The 17,533-nt window shown below is 59.3% G+C and overlaps 2 protein-coding genes across 2 annotated transcripts; both read right to left on the reverse strand.

Annotated features, from left to right (window-relative positions):
* Positions 1 to 513: 513 nt before the first annotated feature.
* Positions 514 to 4,605, reverse strand: PTGER2 (prostaglandin E receptor 2). Its single transcript, XM_068416663.1, has 2 exons — positions 3,754 to 4,605; positions 514 to 1,549 (listed from the first exon to the last, which is right to left on the reverse strand). Exons 1-2 carry the CDS (start codon positions 4,603 to 4,605, stop codon positions 1,304 to 1,306), a joined length of 1,098 nt encoding a protein of 365 aa, XP_068272764.1. The 3' UTR covers positions 514 to 1,303.
* A 7,601-nt stretch (positions 4,606 to 12,206) lies between these two features.
* Positions 12,207 to 15,547, reverse strand: PTGDR (prostaglandin D2 receptor). Its single transcript, XM_068416690.1, has 2 exons — positions 14,729 to 15,547; positions 12,207 to 12,473 (listed from the first exon to the last, which is right to left on the reverse strand). The coding sequence occupies exons 1-2, from the start codon at positions 15,545 to 15,547 to the stop codon at positions 12,207 to 12,209; spliced, it is 1,086 nt and encodes a 361-aa protein (XP_068272791.1).
* Between the last annotated feature and the right edge of the window lie 1,986 nt (positions 15,548 to 17,533).

Genomic DNA, 17,533 nt, shown 5'->3' on the forward strand with positions numbered 1-17,533 from the left:
GCTTTCTGAGCAGCTCTCAGACAACGAGACGCCCTACTTGCAATAGCACGATGACACCGTGTTTGTTGGATGTGGCATTAACGGGAGCCACGAGCTCCCCCAGAAACCCCTCACGGCAGCGATGGCCTCGGGACAAACCCAGCTCACCCACAGGGTCGGATGCTTCTTACCCCAGTGGGGACCAGCCCAGAGCCCCCAAGAGAACAGAATAAAATAGTGGCGCTGAAGGATGCTGCAGGAGTGATGACCTGGATGCTTCTGCACTTGTTTTTTGGGGGGTTTTGTTGGGTTTGGGTTTTTTTTTTTTAAATAAAACCTCTAGAGAAGCGCTGCCCCTGAGTGGGTTTGTCCCAGGCTGGCAGGAGGATGAGCAAAGGCACTCGGTTAGGTAGCCCAGAGGGACGAGCCCTCCCCCGGGCCAACCCAAACCCCGTCAGCAGCATCACCCTGGATGTGGGTAAAGCGCACAGCTGGGACTGAACCAACCTTCCTTGGTTCTTTATTCCCCTTGTCGGCTCCCACCCAAACCATGGGGCAAAGAGAATTGCCAAATGGGTGCTCAGGAGGAGCCGCACGGACCCACTGCCATCACAGCGCGAGGAAAGTGCCACAATTTGGCTTTTCTTTCTGCCCCGGTGCCCCTCAGACACGCTGGGCTGGCACCCACCAGAGCCTAAAATCTCTGGGGGCGGAGGACGGACAGACAGACACACGCACACAGACCTACACCTGATAAAGTGCATCTCCTTAGGCAACCAGCCTACCGAATAAAGAGCAATATTTGGGGGTACACTGCTCCCTTCCTCTCCTACCCGATCCTTAGGGACCTGGGGGCAGAGAGGGGTGCTTGCAGCAGCGGTGGCCACCCAGCCCCATCTCCAGGACCCGTACCCCTGCCTGCACACTGCCTTCAGTCCGAAACAACCGTGGGGACCGTGCTGGGAAGCACAGCAGCTGCTCCCCGACATCCCCCCACAGCAGTAGTGTTATAGCAAAGCCCCCCCGACCCTCCTGCTGAACGCAGCCTGCACCCTTCGCCGGGCGGGAGCAGCCCCGTGTCAGGGCGACAGCGATATCCAGGTCCCCATCAGCCCCTCTGATCCTGTCCCACCGTTTTTTGCCCTGTGAGAGACCACCCTGGCTTTGCAGGGGCTTCCCAGACTCATGGTGACACCTGGCCGGGCCACCCGTACCTGGCCCACCCTGCAGCAGATACGTCTCTTGATGGGCTGTAAGAGCTTCCTTCACGTCTGGCAGGGCCGTGCTTCACCTGGCAGATGCCTCCTGGTAAGGGCTGATGGATCTACTGCCCACAGGGGTGCAGCTGTGCTGCCGGTTTTGTCTTTGCGGGGGACAGAGTCCGTCTGTCCTGGCTGGCGGGGGTCACCTGGCAGCACAGCGCCGAGCGCATGAACCGCAGGATGGGCGGCCGCAGGATGGCGAAGACCCAAGGGTCGACAATGGAGTTAATAGAGAGAAACCTCAGGGCAAGGAGATCCCAGTCTTGGTTGTCCTGTTCCTCGCTGAACTTGTTCATGTAGGCGCGGATCTGCAAAACACAACGCGGGGGGAAATAATGCCAGGTCTGGGCTCCCAGGAGCTGGCCCCCAGGCAGCTTCTTGGGGAGATTTGGGCTGTCACAGCACACTGGCTGCCTCCACCGGTTTAAATTTTTCTTCTCAGCAAGGGTCATTAGCCATTAGAAGGGGCTGCCCAGGGAGGTGGTGGAGTCACCATCCCTGGAGGTGTTTAAGAAAAGACTGGACATGGCACTTAGTGCCATGGTCTAGTTGACATGGTGGTGTCAGGGCAATGGTTGGACTTGATGATCCCAGAGGGCTCTTCCAACCTCATTGATTCTGTGATTCTGTAAATGAACTTGCTAACGAAAGCCTGGCCTGTGCTCTGCTCTCAGCACGCAGCGAGGCTTCGTTTAGCCCTAACGCAATTAAGCTGTGGGTCTCACCTTGAAAACCACCTGGGAGAAATAAATGTGCTGGATGGAGAGGATGCGGGGCGCTGGACCGCTCGGGTCCTTCCTGCAACGTGCCGACTCATAGCAGCTGACGGGGCTTCCTGGAACGGTGACTCAGCTCTCCTTACTCACACGGGTCGAATCGCCACCCCCTCGCTTTGGGGGAGAGGGGATGCTCATTTGGGGATGGGAGATGTGAGCACCCCTCCTCCCGCTGGCATCTGTTGGGCATCACCCAAGGATGGTGCATGCCAGGGAACAAGGTGGCCACGGGGCTGCTGAAAGCGCAGCACATCCAAGGGCTGCCCTGGGCTTGGGGTTTTTTGGGGAAGGATTTTGTGCTGTGGCCTGATGCTCGCTGGGTTCACGTGCCCAGGCTGCTCCTCGGAGGGTGGCTGCTGTGGGCAGCCCCAACCAGAAGAGAAAGTGTCACACCAAGGAGGCAGCTCGGTTTGAGAGGCTGCCAAAACGCAGCCCAAACACAACCCCACATGGGAGCCGGGCGGTAGGAAAAGAAAACCTTGCTGTGCTTCTGGATAAGGCTCTATCTGCCGCCACGGGGCGCGGGGGATCCCCACCAGCCACACTCTCCCATCCCATCTGCCCCCAGCAGCCCTGCCCACGTGTCCCTACCAAGGGATCCCGCTTCGTAACGACCACAGCACCCAGACCTGGGCTTTTTCGGGACATGGGAGAGCCGCCCATCAGGCGTGGGCCCATTGACGGGAGCTGAAGTGTCTCTCAGGATGTTGAGTCTGGCTCTCGGGATGCTCGCAAGCGCCCGGACGTTACTGCTTTGTCTTGTCTCTGTCTTAAAACCCAGGCAGCCTGGCTGGGCTACAGCCTGTGGTTATTTTCTTTTCCCTTGGGAAAAGGAGCACGAAGAGAAGGTAGCATCTATTTAACTCCCTGAGCACAAAATTAGCGTTGGCTGCACTCCCAGCCTTGGTGGGGCTCACTTCTAGTGGGAACAAAATGACCTCCACGGGCTCACGCACGTGGGCAGGGGACACGAGTGGCTCGAGGGGCTCCGGAGTCACTTCGTTGAGGTGTTTTGACCCCGTATTTCTGCTGGAAGCCTCACACGCGGACGGGGTGCGGGCACAAGCCTTGGGATGAGGGGTGCTGTGGGCCACGGGTCGGATCTCTGCTCCCAGCAATCACCCATCGCTGTGCCTGCGCCCCGCTGTTGTTGGGGAGCGGAGACCTCCGTCCAGCAGTGAGGTGGGTGCTGCCCGCCCACGTCTCCAGCTCCATCCTTCCCTCTCGCCACAGGAATCTGGGGTAACTCTGCCCACCCAGCACTGATGCCCGCTGTCTCCAGCCCAGTGGCATCTCCTCATCCCCATCTTTGGATGTCTCATTTCTTGTTCTGCCACCCCTTCACACCTCCACCATGACCATGAGAGCCCAGATCCTGGGAAGTGTGGTCCAGGGGACCCCTACCCCAGACCCTGCCTGGGCCATGCTGCCTGGCCTCGGAGTCCCTGCGGGATGGGAGGTCATCTCTGCTCCTGCCACCCCATCCTCCTGCCACCCCATCCTCCTGCCGACACTCAGGATACAGGGGGTGATTCTCCCGGTTCTCCATGGGATGTGCAAATTGCCTAGAATTTGTGGCAGACCCAGGGTCTCCTGAGCTTCAGGAGGAGCTAAGTGTTGACCTCAGCCCTCAAGGTTTGGGCAGTGGAGTGCAGGGAACCTTATAAAGGGAGGAAGAGAAATAGGGGTGCTGGGGAGAGGGACCCCCACCCCAGGGGAGAGGCGGTCGTACTCACCGTGAACGGCAGGGAGCAGATGACGAAGGTGATGGTCATGATGGAGAGGAGAAGGAGATGGTCAATCTCCTCGGCCATGGAGAACATGCGCCGGCCGAAGCTGCCGGCCGCCCGGGGCTGCTCAAGCGTGGCCAGCCGGCGAGTCTTCTGCCCGCGGCGGTGCATGCGGACCAGGTTGGCAATGACGCTGAGGTTGCAGAGCAGCACGGAGAGGATGAGGAAGAGGAGCAGGGTGGCGTAGAGCAGCGAGAAGATGACATCCAACCCGGACACCTCCCCGCCGCCGTTGTTCTGGTGGTGGTCCTGGTGCATCTGGATGAAGCACCAGGTGCCAGGGCAATACTGCACGTACCGCCCGAAGCCCACCAGCGGCAAGGAGCAGAAGGCCGCGGAGAAGGTGTAGATGGTGGGCAGGGCAACCAAACCCGTGCGGGGGCTGAGAAAGCGCTCGTAGAAGTAGGGTCGCCCCAGGGCCAGGCATCGCTCCAGCGCCATAGCGAAGAGGATGAGCATGGTGGCGAGGCCGAAGAAGCTCATGGCGAACCCGAAGTAGAAGCAGATGTGTCCTCCTTGGGCCAGGGCGGTGAGGGTGAGGTTGCGGTGGTAGGAAGCCAGGACGAAGGGGCTGACGGAGCAGGTGCCCAGCAGGTCGGTGACCACCAGGGCCAGCACCAGGACGTGGAAGAGGGCGGGCGAGCGGGCGCGGGGCCCGCGGCGGCAGCGCAGCAGTAGCCCCAGGGCCAGGAGGTTGCCCAGGAGCCCCGCGGAGAACATGAGGGCGCTGACCAGCGGGCGGGCCCCGGCCGGCAGCGCCCCGCTCCGCTCGCACAGCCCCCGGCCCGTCCCGTTCATCCCGCCGCCGCCGCGACACTGCGCCGCACCCGCCGCCGCCCCGACGGCACCGCCCCCCCCCGCCGCCCCGCCCCGTCCACCGCCCCCGGGACCGCCCCCGGGACCCGCGCGGGCCGGCCCGGGAGCGCCAGGCACGGGCAGCCCCCGGCCGGGCCGAGAGTCCCGGGGTCGGGACGGGAGCCGCGGTGCTGCTCCGGGACACCCGAGGCACGGCCAGCCCCTCTCCAGTCCGAGAGTCCCGGTACTGGGCCGGGAGTCCCGGTGCGGCTCCGGGAGTGCCGAGGCACAGCCAGCCCCGGTCTCACAGCAAGACCTGGTGCCAGGACAGGAGCCCCTGGAGCTGCTGCGAGAGCCCCGACGCCGGGCCAGCACCGGTGCTGATCTGGGAGCCCCGCAGCATGGCCAGCCCCGATGTTGATCCAGGAGCCCCGCACACAGCCAGCCCCCGGTCCTGTACGAGACTCCCGGTGCTGCCCCGGGAGCCCCGAGGCACAGCCAGCCCCAGCTGATCTGGGACTCCCTGACTCACGGTGATACCGGGTGCCGGTCTGGGACCACCAAGTTCACGTCGAGCCGCGGTGCCGGTGCTGCACTGGGAGCTCCGGGTGGGCAGCGAGCCCCAGTGCTGGTCCGAGGACCCCGAGGTGCGATGAGCCCCGGTGCTGGTCCGAGGACCCCGAGGTGCGATGAGCCCCGGTGCTGGTCCGAGGTCCCCGAGGTGCGATGAGCCCCAGTGCCATCTCCACCGGCCTGGTGCAGGGCAGGCTACCGGGGAGCCGCAGCTGAGCCCGGGCTGTGCGGGTGGGTCCCCCATGGCCACAGAGGCACCTGGAGCCCACGGAGAACACCCTGCCCCATGGCCAGCCCTACACCATGTCCCCTTTGCTCCCCTCTCCTATAGGTCACCAGAGGTCCCCATGGGGTTGCAACCTGCAGCTGGTCACGGAGAGGGGGACATGGAAGGGAACCTCTCTCCTCACTGCAAGCCTGGCTGAGCGTGGCTCGTCTGCCCCAAACACCAGCTCCGGGGAAGCTCCTTCTGCTGGGGCTCGGGCTGGGCAGATGGCACCAGAAGCTCTCCCTGTTGTGTAGTATTTCCCGAGTCATGACCCCAATCCTCTCCCCATCTTGCTGAGAGCAAAGCCTCTGCCCTTGGCCTCTGAACTGGGATCCAGCCCAGCAGGGCTCAGGTGCCCACCTTCATCCATGACCTCATGGGAAACTGTCCTCACAAAGCGCCCTGGTCCCCCCAAACCCCAGTGAAACGGTGCAGCACTGACCGACTCCAGCCTGGACACGGCAAGTTGCTGCCACGAGTGCGTTTTTGGCTGTTATTTTTAAACTCTTGCTTTTGTAACAGGAACTTCGTAAAGGAAATACGGTACATGGCAAACTCCGGGGCCGGGTGAGCTGCGGTTTGTGACAGCACCTCCATTTCCGAGGGACCGCTCCTATTCCTCGCTTTGGTTTCGGTCGTTAACGCAGCTCGAAGGCTTCTTCAGCGTGGTGCAGTCACCTCGACAGTGGCAGAGCACCCACAGCCCCAGCCCTCCCCGTTCCCACGGCCAAAGCAATGCGTGTGACAGAGGGGAAGGTGTTTTAGCCCGCTCCCAGACTAACCTTCCACGCAGGTGGGCCAGAACAACGCACATCCCAGGACCTCTTTTAACCCCCTTCCCTCCCCAGCCCTGCAGACCTGATCCAGCAGAGCACCGAAGCGTGGGGACACACGCGACGGTGGGAGCGATCCTGGTGGCTTCCCGTGGGCTGGATGGGACCCTGACGCGTTCAGCCCTCTGTGGTGTCCATAAAAATCAGGTTAAAAAATGGAGCTGAGACTGAATGCTGGCCTGGTCCCTCCGAGCAGCTTACGGAGGCTGCAGTCTGCTCTCCTGGAGACCTTTTCCAAGGAGCAGACACCCCGGAGGGTGGTTGCTCCAAGGCTTTTTCCCAGCCTCCCCCTCCTTTCTGGTGTTGCACGTCACAGCTCAGGAAAGGGTTTTGGCATCTTCTGGAGCTCATTTTCCTGGAAGCTAATGGAGCCTTAAAAGCCCATTTGGGGCTTCAGGCTTCTCAATAAGCCTCTGATGGGATATTTTTGCAATAATAGGAAAGCTGCTGGGTTGGTGGTTTTTTTTTTCCTCCCCTTTCTGAGCTCAAACCCAGGAATATGCCACTTGGTACAATCTGTTTCTTGGGAAGTGTTTGTTTTCTTCCTTTTGTTTCCATGTTTATCTCGGGTGTCTTGCCTCTAACAAGGACCATATGTTCTCCCAAGGGTTGTTGGCATTGTTTTCCCCACGAGAAGATTTCCAAGGTTGGCCCACTTGGAGAAAAACCTCGGGGCTTGTAGGAAAGCTGCATGAATTTCATCTAAACCCTGCAGCCTGGAAGACTCAGTGGTGCAGCATGGTGGGATGATCCAGCCCAAACCATCCTGTGATTCTATGATTCTGTGAAGAAGGACCAATAAGGTGGTTTAGTCTCGTTTGTCAGATCTGCTCTAGGAATATTCCTGTGTATGTTTTCATGCTAAATGAATTTCTGCGTAGGCCTGGATCTTGAGCTGTGTCCTGCACATTAGTGAGGGAGACACAGATCTCTCCTGTGACATTCCTACAGACTATCATTTAACTATTTCTACCCATAAAATGAGGATAAAAGCAAGATAACCTTTTAGAGCATGCAAATTAATACAACTTGCTTAAAATAGGTAGCATGGTGTGTCACGTGTCTATATATAATGGACAGATGACATAGAATCATAGAGGGGGCTAGAAGGTCTCCCCAGAGCCTTCTCTTCTCCAGGCTGAACAGCCCCATCTCTCTCAGCCTGTCTCCACAGCAGAGGTGCTCCAGCCCTCTGAGCATCTTCGTGGCCTCCTCTGGACTCACTCCAACAGCTCCGTGTCCTTCTCATGTTGGGGGCCCCAGAGCTGGACGCAGCACTGCAGGGGGGGTCTCACGAGAGCGGAGCAGAGGGGCAGAATCCCCTCCCTCGCCCTGCTGGCCACACTGCTGGGGATGCAGCCCAGGACACGGGTGGTTTTCTGGGCTGCCAGCGCACGTTGCCAGCTCATGGTGAGCTTCTCATCACCCATCACCCCCAAGTCCTTCTCCATGTGAAATTTCATGAGCTCCTGAAGTGTTCTGCACTATTTTGGATGAGACCACAAAGTAAACTCCACTGTACAGAATTCCTAAATTAAAAATTCTGTAATTACAATTTTTTCCTTCTGATTCACTGTAAATTGCATTGTTCTCACAGAAGCTTTTCAGTGGTTTCTTAAACGTGATTATTCTTGTGGAATCTTTACTTAGCTTAAAAAATCACTCAACTGTTTAGCCACCTTTTTAAAAAGAACAAAAAAAACAACAACACAAAACCCCACAAACCATACAATTAACAAAGCAAGACTTAAAAGTCAGTACTAAACTAAGTGGGTATAATTAAGGCTCTATAGAGCTGTAATAAATCTGCTTTGCTCACCAAAAAGCAGGTCTAGGTTTTGGTGCCTTGGCTTGTCGTTCTGTGCAAGCACCTGGGTGCATGGGTTAAAAAAAATAAATAAAATCAAACCGCTCAGGGGCTGGTTGTGGCTTACAGCCCCGCAGGCTGGGGTGCCTGGCAGCCCTGGTGCTGCTGCCTGCCCAGGCACGCGCCTTCCTGCAGGCGATAAAAAAAAAACAACAGGATTCTTTGCAAGAACTAAACAATTTGCTGGGAAATGAGCTTGTGCAAAGTTGTGCCTGGATTTCATGAGCTGAAAAAAAAAAATAAAAAAAAAGAAACCGACTATGTTCAATTTATGTCCAGGGAAGGAGCAGGCCTGTCCTGGTCTGGCCTAAACCAGGCCAATTTTCCTGTCAGTGATTTTTACTTTCAGCTCAGTCTCTTCTAAGTAACGCACTTTCTGAAACTAACTGCATGTTTTGCAGACAGTGTCTGCTTCTAGGAGTGATAACGCTCGAAGTTTGTAGTTGTCACTGAGGCATCGGTAGGGATGTTATGCAGAAAGGCTTTTGCTGTACTTATTCCTAGAGAAAACAAGGTCACTGCTAAATTCCTCGCTGCTTATGAGTGAAGAGCTGAAGGGGGTCGCACCTGCAGGGAGGAGCGGACAGGGCAGGTGACCCAAAATTGACCAACGAAGGTATTCCATCCCATACACGTCATTCTCGGTATAAAGCAGGGGGGATCACGAGGGTCTCAGCCTGCTGTTTTTTGGGGGCCTCTGCCTGCTTGGGCTGCTTCTGCTGCTTCGAGCTGCTTCTGCAGCTTGAGCCTTTGGCCGGTGTCCAAGGAGGACTCTGTCCGTTTTCCTGCTGCCCCCGATCCCGATCCGTGCATCCCTGAATCCAGCTCTCGACCGTTGCTGGGCCCAGCCTGGGCCTTCCCGGAGCCTGCCCTGCAGTGCCGGTGGGGACGTGGCCAACATTGGGGGTGCTCAGTCTTGGTTTTGTATATATTTGTATATATTTGGTTATTCCAACATTATTATTATACTCTTTTTCACTATTATAGTTTATTAAAACTGTTTTAACTTTCCAACCCGTCAGTCTCTCTCCCTTTTCCCTTTCACCAGTGACACCGTGAGTGTGGGACAGGGCAGCGGGCACGGCGCAACAGCTCCAAAACAGCATCGTTGGTGTGAGCCACAGCCTTGAGCCGAGCAGCGTCTCTTTATTGCCTCCATTAAGCACCGGGTTGGTCCCTCTGGGGACGACTGGCACGGGAGCAGGCTGGCACGGGAGCAGGCTGGCATGGAGGGGGCCTGAGGGGAATGACGGAGCAGTGCAGGAGCCTGCGGAGGAGGATGCAATCGGGAAGGGCTCGCACAGCAGCTCTCACCTCCGGCTTTTTTGGTTCCTGTTTAGCAACATTTACAACTAAACCGCATGTTGCAGGGATTTTTTTTATTTTAATTTTCATTTTTTTTTCATTTTTTCCAAGCTCAGTAACAGGAAGGAGCTCTGAGCTTTGATGTAACTCCTGAAACCTCAAACCATATGTGTTTGGGCGTTAAAAAGTGGGTTGCCCGGGAGCAACTTGGGATGAGGAATTGCAGCCCATTCCTGTGCCCAGCGTGCTCGAGGCGGCTGGGAGCCCAGCCCTGGCTGGGGACGTGCTGCCATCTCTGGAAAGGACCGAGATACGGCAGTGCTGGGCCCCAGAAACATGCTGAGGAGGGATTTATCTGGCATTCAGCCACCAGTGCAAACCTCGTTGGCTGGAGCCGGAGCTTGGCTCGCCCGGAGGCAGCGGTGGCCGGCTGGAGACTCCAAGTCTGCTCCCAGAGCAGGTAGGACAGGACGCTGATTAAAAGTGCTACCGAAGCCAGATGAGCGTGTCAAGGTCATCGGGACATGCACAGATCCAGCCAGGGAGCGGGGACGATGCAGGGAGAGGGGGGGTCACCCTGCAGCCTGCAAGACCCCACCGCATTCGGTGGCTCCATTTCTTTCCTCTGATGATAAACTCATGGATGGGTCAGACACCGTGGTGCGTGCATCATCTCAGGGCTCGGATGGAGTCGGTATTCATGCACCTTAATAAAGAACCTGTAGGGTTTTTTTAATTTAATTGCTGCTTTCCATAGGGAATGGTTGCCCTGGGCTCTAAATACACATATCACGCGGCAGGGACCTCTCCTGGGAGGCTCTCCAGGAGTGGATCCTCGCTGGGGTCATGGGCAGATGATGGCCTGTCCCAGCCTGGGCACACACTGAGCACCCACAGCACATGTTGCTGCACGCTCCTAGCCTGGCCGTGCCCGGTCCATCTGTCCAGAGCGGTGCGTGGATCACAGAATCACAGAATCAATCAGGTTGGAAGAGACCTCTGGGATCATCGAGTCCAACCATTGCCCTGACACCACCATGGCAACTAGACCAGGGCACTAAGTGCCATGTCCAGGCTTCTCTTAAACACCTCCAGAGATGGGGACTCCACCACCTCCCTGGGCAGCCCCTTCCAATGGCTAATGACCCTTGCTGAGAAGAAATGCTTCCTCATGTCCAACCTGAACCTCCCCTGGTGAAGCTTGAGGCTGTGTCCTCTTGTCCTATCGCTAGTTGCCTGGGAGAAGAGGCTATACGGTGGAGAAGATCCCAGGCCAGGGGGGACAACAGCAAGATTCTGCAGGGCCATTATCTCACCTGGCCTTCATCCTGCCATGGTGAAACAGGTCCAGTGAAAGCCACAGCGCACACTTGGTGCTGTTGACTCTACAGTCCCACGTGAGCCATCTCCAAGTCAATAACATGCCGGTAACACGAAACCAATACACAGACCAACCCTCATTTCATTTCTTTCTCCTTAGAAAACCTCGGTGAGAGGCACCAAGCAGGGAGCTTGCAGGTCCCCCAAATACTGGTCCACCCTTTTCTGCAGCCAGGAGAGTCTGGCCGGTCAAACAACCAGAGCCAACCCAACCAGGTCACCTCCAAAAAGCCTCAAGACAGATTTGTCTGAGTTTCTTCCTTCCAAGACAGAATCCATTTGACACCAAGAGTAAATATTGCCTGAGAACTGGCAGGAACACGACAACACCTTGCAAGGCTTGGCTAAACAGAGGGAGAGAAGTATTTGCCCTGTCTCCTCCAAGGACACTAAGCAGATGGAGACTTCGGTTATCATAATTTTTTTGGCCTAAACGGTCACTTGAGGCAGATATTAAATCCAGTTAATACGTGTGGTTGAGGGGAAATGGATCTTTCATTAAAATGATCGTTTGCTTGCATGCTTGCACTGCGAGGTTATACATCCCAGGCTCTGCTTTCTCTCAATTACTGCTCTTATTAGGGCTCAGGATCATCATAAATACCTAATTAAAATAATCACAGCAGGACAGGTAGCCATCTGAGCAACACAAATGCAACATTAGCGCTTGGACGAATCAATTTTCAAGAGAAGAGCAAGCCACGGCGGAGAAACCACAGCCCTGCTCAGGGGATATGGGCTTAGGGGAGGGGTGATGGGCGTCCTGGGGAGGGGTGATGGGTGTCCTGAGGAGGGATGAGGGGTGTGTGGGGAAGGGATGAGGGGCATCCTGGAGAGGGACCCTGCCTGCCCTCCAGCTCCTCGGAGCCACTGTGAACTGCTGCTCAAGCATCTGGGTCTCCACACCCCTGAAGGCTCCCACACACCCCCCTCACCCAGGCTGGAGACACCCCAAACCAGCCCCAGATAACCCCCCCTCGGCGTGGAAGGGGCTCACGCACAGGTCGAGGCGATGGAGCAGGGCTCTGAACCACTTTTATTTGATGGGGACACACACCCCTCTCTCCTCCCGGTGCATCCCCGCTGCCCTGAAGTCACACGCCAAAACCCTCCTGCTTTCCTGGAGCTGGGCACTCCCCAACCCCTCCACAAAGTGCTGCTGCTCGGAAATAGTCACAGGTACCCGGGAGCACCCCCAGTTCCTCTCTGGGGCGAAACACAGCCCAGGGAGGGGGCAGAAACGCTTCACACCCGCCCCTCGCTGTGAGCCGGACACCGTCCCCACCTGCGACAGCCCCGTGCTGCCCCGGGATGCTCCGGAGCGGGTGGCGCAGGGCCAAAGGCTCACTCTTCATCCTCACCAGCGAGACCCCCACGCTCAGGGGAAGGCGAGCTGCGGGGTGTCTGTCCTGCGCCAGCCCAGGGGACAGAACTGGCCGTCCCCCCCCGGAGCGGGCCCTTTCAGGGTGGCTTTGCGGGAGTGCAGCCTCCGGCAAAGCCTGCGGACGAAGGTGCGGAAGACGGAGGTGCGGAAGATGATGAAGACCCAAGGGTCCACGATGGAGTTCACGGAGAGGAAGCGCAGGGCGCTGAGGTCAGCGTTCTCGTTGAAATCAGCAGCAAATGCCCCCATGTACGCCCGGATCTGTGAAAGAAACCCCAAAGAAATAGGGAAAAATTTAAAAATTGCTCGCTACAGGGGTAAAGCGGAGAGCAACACAATTGCCGAGGGGGCAGCAAAAGGTTTAACCCCCAATATCCTTATGCATCAAATCAGCACAAGTTGTGGGTTGCAGACCCTGAAACTGGGAGCTGAGGCTGGGGCACAGACGGTCGTGGCACAGGGGCACCATGTCCCCATCAGCCCCAGGAGGTCAGAGCTGAAGATTTGGGTTGTTTCACGGAGTAAAAGGAACATCCAACCTCCTCAGGCTGCTCTGCCCCCGAGGCTGGGGCACCCCACGTGCGTTGCCTCCCCACCATGTGATGGGTGTTGGGGTCTGGTGGGTAATTCGGTGGCCCCTGTTGGGTCAAGGTCCTTCCTCCACCCCCAGGTCCAGCCTGAAGCCCTGCTTGGTTTGAGGACCTTTTGCTGGGGGGGTATCACAAAACCAGTACGAGCCCAGTCGTGCTGGGGCTGCTGGTGGCTGGTGCATCACGATACAGCTCCAGAGTGAGACAGAGGGGACAGAGAGGTGGCACTTGTCACCTAGGGCAGTGGCAGCACCCACACTCCTGCCCTGGTTTTGGGACAGACCCCACTGTGGCCACCAGCTCTGCTCACAGTGGGTGACAGCAAGGCAGGGCTGCAGGATCCAGCCCTGGGACATGGGGCACTGGGGGGGTGGGCAACAAGGGCTCTGTCATGCTGGGGGTCTCCCACCCCCCCACCCCTCCCTCATCCCTGGGGAAGAAGCAGGGGGATTTGAGCGGGTATTTCCCCCAGGTGGGGAAATACAGTGGGGTTTCAAAGGGAGCTGGGTCCACCCAGCACGTCTGGGATGGGGGGGTGGGGATGGGGGGGTCATTGGGGGGTCTAACGCCATGAACCAGCCTCCCTAGGTTCTGAACAGGCGCTGGTGGGGAGTTATTTCAAGGGGCTAAAGCAATGAACGGACACCCCCCCCCCCCCAACATCTCCAGCACCTCTGGGGCAAGCCCAGAGGAGCAGGGTGCTGGTGATGGGCAGGGGGGTGTTAATCCAACGAGGTTAAAGCGATGAGCAGACCCCAGGGATGGGGTGGGGAACACTCAGAGGGGGTCAAAGTCATTACCCGACCCCCTTGACACCTCTGAGACAGAGCAGTGGTGATGGGGGGTTATTCCATGGGGTTAAAGCAATGCACTAACCCCTGGGGACATGGTGTTGGTGGTGGGTATCCTGGGGTGGGGGGGGCAACGCAATGACCTGACCCCCCGGGACAGGGTGGTGGTGATGGGGGGGGAGGTTGTTGCAAGGAGGTTTAAGCAATGAGCCAAGCCCTGGGACGGGGTGGTGGGGTTATTCCAGTGGGGTTAAAGCAATGACTTAACCCCCCCCCCCATCCTGGGATAGGGTGGTGGTGCTGGGGGTTATTCCATGGGGGTTAAAGCAATGAGCAGACCCCCAGGACAGGGTGGGGGACACTCAGAGGGGAGCAATGTAATGGCACAACCTCCCCAACAACTCTGGGACGGGGTGGTGGTGATGGGGGGGTTATTCCCTGGGGGTTAAAGCAATAAATTAACCCCCGGGGATGTGATGTGTATTCAAAGGGGGGCAACCTCCCGGCACGGGGTGGTGGTGATGGGGGGGTTAAAGCAATAACCTGACCCTCAGGGATGGGTGGGTGATTTAGAGGGGACTAAAGCAATTACCCCCCCCTCAACACCTCCAGGAATGGGTGGTGGTGCCAGAGTTTATTGCAAGGGGCCACAGCAATGACCTGACCCCCCAGGACTGAGCGGTGGTGACGGGGGGGTTATGCCAAGGGGGTGTAGGCAATGACCTGACCCCTGCAGATGGGGGGGGTATTTAGAGGGGGGCAAAGTGTTGCCCTGAGCCCCCAGGAGCAGGTGGTGGTGCCAGGGTTTATTCTAAAGAGCAAAACCAACGACCTGACCCCCCCCGAGTGGTGCTGATGGGGGGGGGGGCTATTCCAAGGGGCTTTAGGCAGTGACCCGACCCCCATGGACAGGGCGAGGGACTGCTCAGAGGAGGGCAAAGCAACAACCCGCCCTCCTCGGGAGGAGGTGGCAGGAGGGGGGACTATTTTCCAGGGGGGTTAAAGCAATGACCAGCCCCTGGGGATGGGGTGGTGGGTATTCAGGAAGGGTCAAAGCGAGCACCGGAGCTCCCGGGGGGCAGGGGGTGGTGCAGGGGGGGCTCTTCCAGGGGAGGGGGCCTGTGGGGTTACTCACGATGAGCGGCAGGGAGCAGATGGTGAAGAGGACGGTCATGAGCCCCAGCAGGATGAGGTGGTCGAGCTCCTCCATGCGCGGGGCGGCGGCGGCGGCGGGGGTCCCGCGGCGGGGCTGTCGCCGGGCCATGCCGTAGATGTGCCGCATGCTGCTCACGTTGCAGGCGCCGATGGCCAACACCAAGAGGCCCATGAGGCTGGCGTAGAGGACGGGGAAGCCCAGCTGGCTCGGCCCGCCGCCGGCCATACGGATGAAGCACCACGTGCCGGGGCAATACTGCATGGGCACCCCGAAGCCCAGCAGCGGCAGGGCGCAGAACAGGGCGCAGAGCCCCGCCGCCGCCGGCCCCAACGTGGCACCCAGGCGCCGGGTGAGATGCCGTCGGTAGAAATAAGGGTGGCCCAAGGAGAGCCAACACTCCAGCGCCATGGCTAGCAGCAGCAGGGTGGGGGCCAGCCCGAAGAAGGCCATGAGGAAGGCGAAGAGCTGGCAGAGGAGCCCCGGCTCGCCCTCCGGGCGCCCACCGGGCCCCAGCTCGCTGAGGCTGCGGTTGTAGGCATAGGCGGCCAGCACGATGGGGCTGAGCAGGCACTTGCCCAGCAGGTCCGTGACTGCCAGCCCGCTCACCAGCACGTAAAACGCGGAGACCTTCGGGGGGCGACCACCGGGCGACCGGGACCGCCGCCGGTGCTGGCCCAGCAGCAGCAACGCCAGCACGTTGCCCAATAGCCCGGCGGCGAATAACACCGAGCTGGGCACCGCCGACTGCCCGCTCTCGATGTACCGGCTGCTACGGCACCGGTAACCCTCCGTCTCCATCGGGGTATCCCGCACCGGGACGGCGCGTCCCGCACCGCACCGGCCTGCGCCGCGGCTGCCGGTGGCGACTGGCCCGGCGGGGCGGGTGGCCCCCGCCAGCGGAGGGAGGAAGGAGGGAGGGGAGAGGCGGTGCGGCACGGCCCGGCACGGCCCCCGGGGCCGCCCCTTCGCCCGGCCCGGCCCTCCCCGGGGCGGCTGCGGGCGGGGGGGACGCACCGGTCCCCCGGGAGAGCGGCGGCTGCGGGCGGGGGGGTGAGCGCCGGGGGGAGGGACGGGGAAGGGGTTAGGGGTGAGGGGGGCCCGGCTGAGTTCCTGGGGGGGTTATGGGGTAGGGAGCTGGAGCCGAGCCCCTTGGGGGGTTACAGATACGGGGCCAGGGCTGAGGGTCTTGGAGGAGGGGGGGGACAGGGTAGAGGACAGGGGCTGGGTCCCTGGGGGGGGGAGTTACAGGTAAGGGGGGCACGGCTGAGTTCCTCGAGGGGGGTTTTATGGGGTAGAGGAGAGGGTATGGGTAAGGGGGGCACAGCTGAGTCCCTGGCGGGGGGGGGTTATGGGGTAGGGAGCTGGAGCCAAGCCCCTTGGGGGGGTTGCAGGTACGGGGTCAGGGCTGAGCCCCAGGGCCATCCTTATGGGTAAGGGAGCTGGGGCCAAGCCCCTGGGGGGGTTACGGGTAAGGGGGTTGGAGCTGAGCCCTTAGTGGGGTTATGGGGTAGAGGCTGGGGCTGAGCCCCTGCGGGTGTCAGGGGGTGAAGGGCGGGGGCCAAGCCCAGCCGCTCCATGGGGGTAGGTACAGGGAACAGGTAGAGTTACCCCAGGGGCATTTTGATGCTGGGGCCCGTCTGCTGCCCAGCACACCCGTGCTCCCTCGGAGAGCGGTGTGCCACGTGCCCTCACTCCTCGGGGTGCCTGTGCCTCTGTGCACCTCAGGAGACATCCCACCCTCGAGCCTTTAACCTGGCCAGGCATCACTTGCACCCCATCCCGCATGCCTGGGGGTGGTACTGCTGCCGAGCCCCCCCGTTGTGGGGTGGGGGCCCCTTCGTGCCCGTGTCTGCACCCAGCTACCCCAGAAGCGAACTCCAGGAGAAGCCTCCAGAGCTTCTTCCAGGAAAAAGAAGTGGCCTTTGCAGCTGCACTGCATACGCATACCGCAGCTCGCAGGATACATGTGATGATGAATAAGCACGAAACCACGGTTGTCTGCTTTCAGGGCCCTTCTTGCTACCCTGCATGAGTGTACATGAAGCACAGGGAAGTATCAAGATGACAGGAGGGGTGAGAAAGGTTGTCTAAGGGACCAGACATCAGCCCTGGCATGTTTTAGCGGTGGGTTGTGTTTCTCACGCTGCGCGAAGGGAGCTGGTGGCTTCTCCAGCAGAGAGGGCAGGGACGGTTTGTGGCTGGTGCGAGCCCCAGTTCTGGAAGAAATCAAGATAAACCTCGTTGCGGCTCGGCGCTGGCACGCGTGCGGTGTTGAAGTGCTGCCCTCGTTAGGGCTGAACGCGAACCCAGCCACTGCTCCCTGCCTAGGACCTGGGGGGAGAAGAAATTCAGCCTGCCCAGGGAAGCAGTTGGAGCGATATCATCCTCTGCAGAGCCTCCTTCCAGGCCTGGCATCCTCCTTTTGGGGTGATCCTGGCAGCAGAAGGAAGATGGGGTGGGATCCCGCAGGTTTTCCCCAGGATGAATATGGGGAAGGAGAGTCCAGCAGCTTGGGAGAGCTGATCTACCAACTCCCAAGGGCTGGGAGGACAGTGCCTGTCCCAGGCCCTGGAGCAACCGGTGCCAGCCCTGGTGCAATGCTGCAAGCGCCAGGGAGGATGGTCCTCGCCCCAGGCTGGGGCTTGCGCATGGGCAGAGCATCTCCACTCCTCCTCCTTCTTGCCCAGAGCAGAAACTTGCCATCTTGAACCAAAAACCCACGCCAGGCAAGCTGCCTTCATCTCAGCAAGGGTCTTTCTTCTCAGCAAGGGTCATTAGCCATTG

This window comes from Nyctibius grandis, chromosome 20 (genome assembly GCF_013368605.1).
Source record: "Nyctibius grandis isolate bNycGra1 chromosome 20, bNycGra1.pri, whole genome shotgun sequence".
Classification (NCBI taxonomy): Eukaryota; Metazoa; Chordata; class Aves; order Nyctibiiformes; family Nyctibiidae; genus Nyctibius; species Nyctibius grandis.

Coding starts and splice junctions, on each gene's coding strand:
- PTGER2 (XM_068416663.1), bottom strand. CDS start 4,605: ATGAACGGGACGGGCCGGGGGCTGTGCGAGCGGAGCGGGGCGCTGCCG. Junction 1,550..3,753: donor TCTGCTCCCTGCCGTTCACG/GTGAGTACGACC, acceptor TGTGTTTTGCAG/ATCCGCGCCTACATGAACAA.
- PTGDR (XM_068416690.1), bottom strand. CDS start 15,547: ATGGAGACGGAGGGTTACCGGTGCCGTAGCAGCCGGTACATCGAGAGC. Junction 12,474..14,728: donor TCTGCTCCCTGCCGCTCATC/GTGAGTAACCCC, acceptor TTTCTTTCACAG/ATCCGGGCGTACATGGGGGC.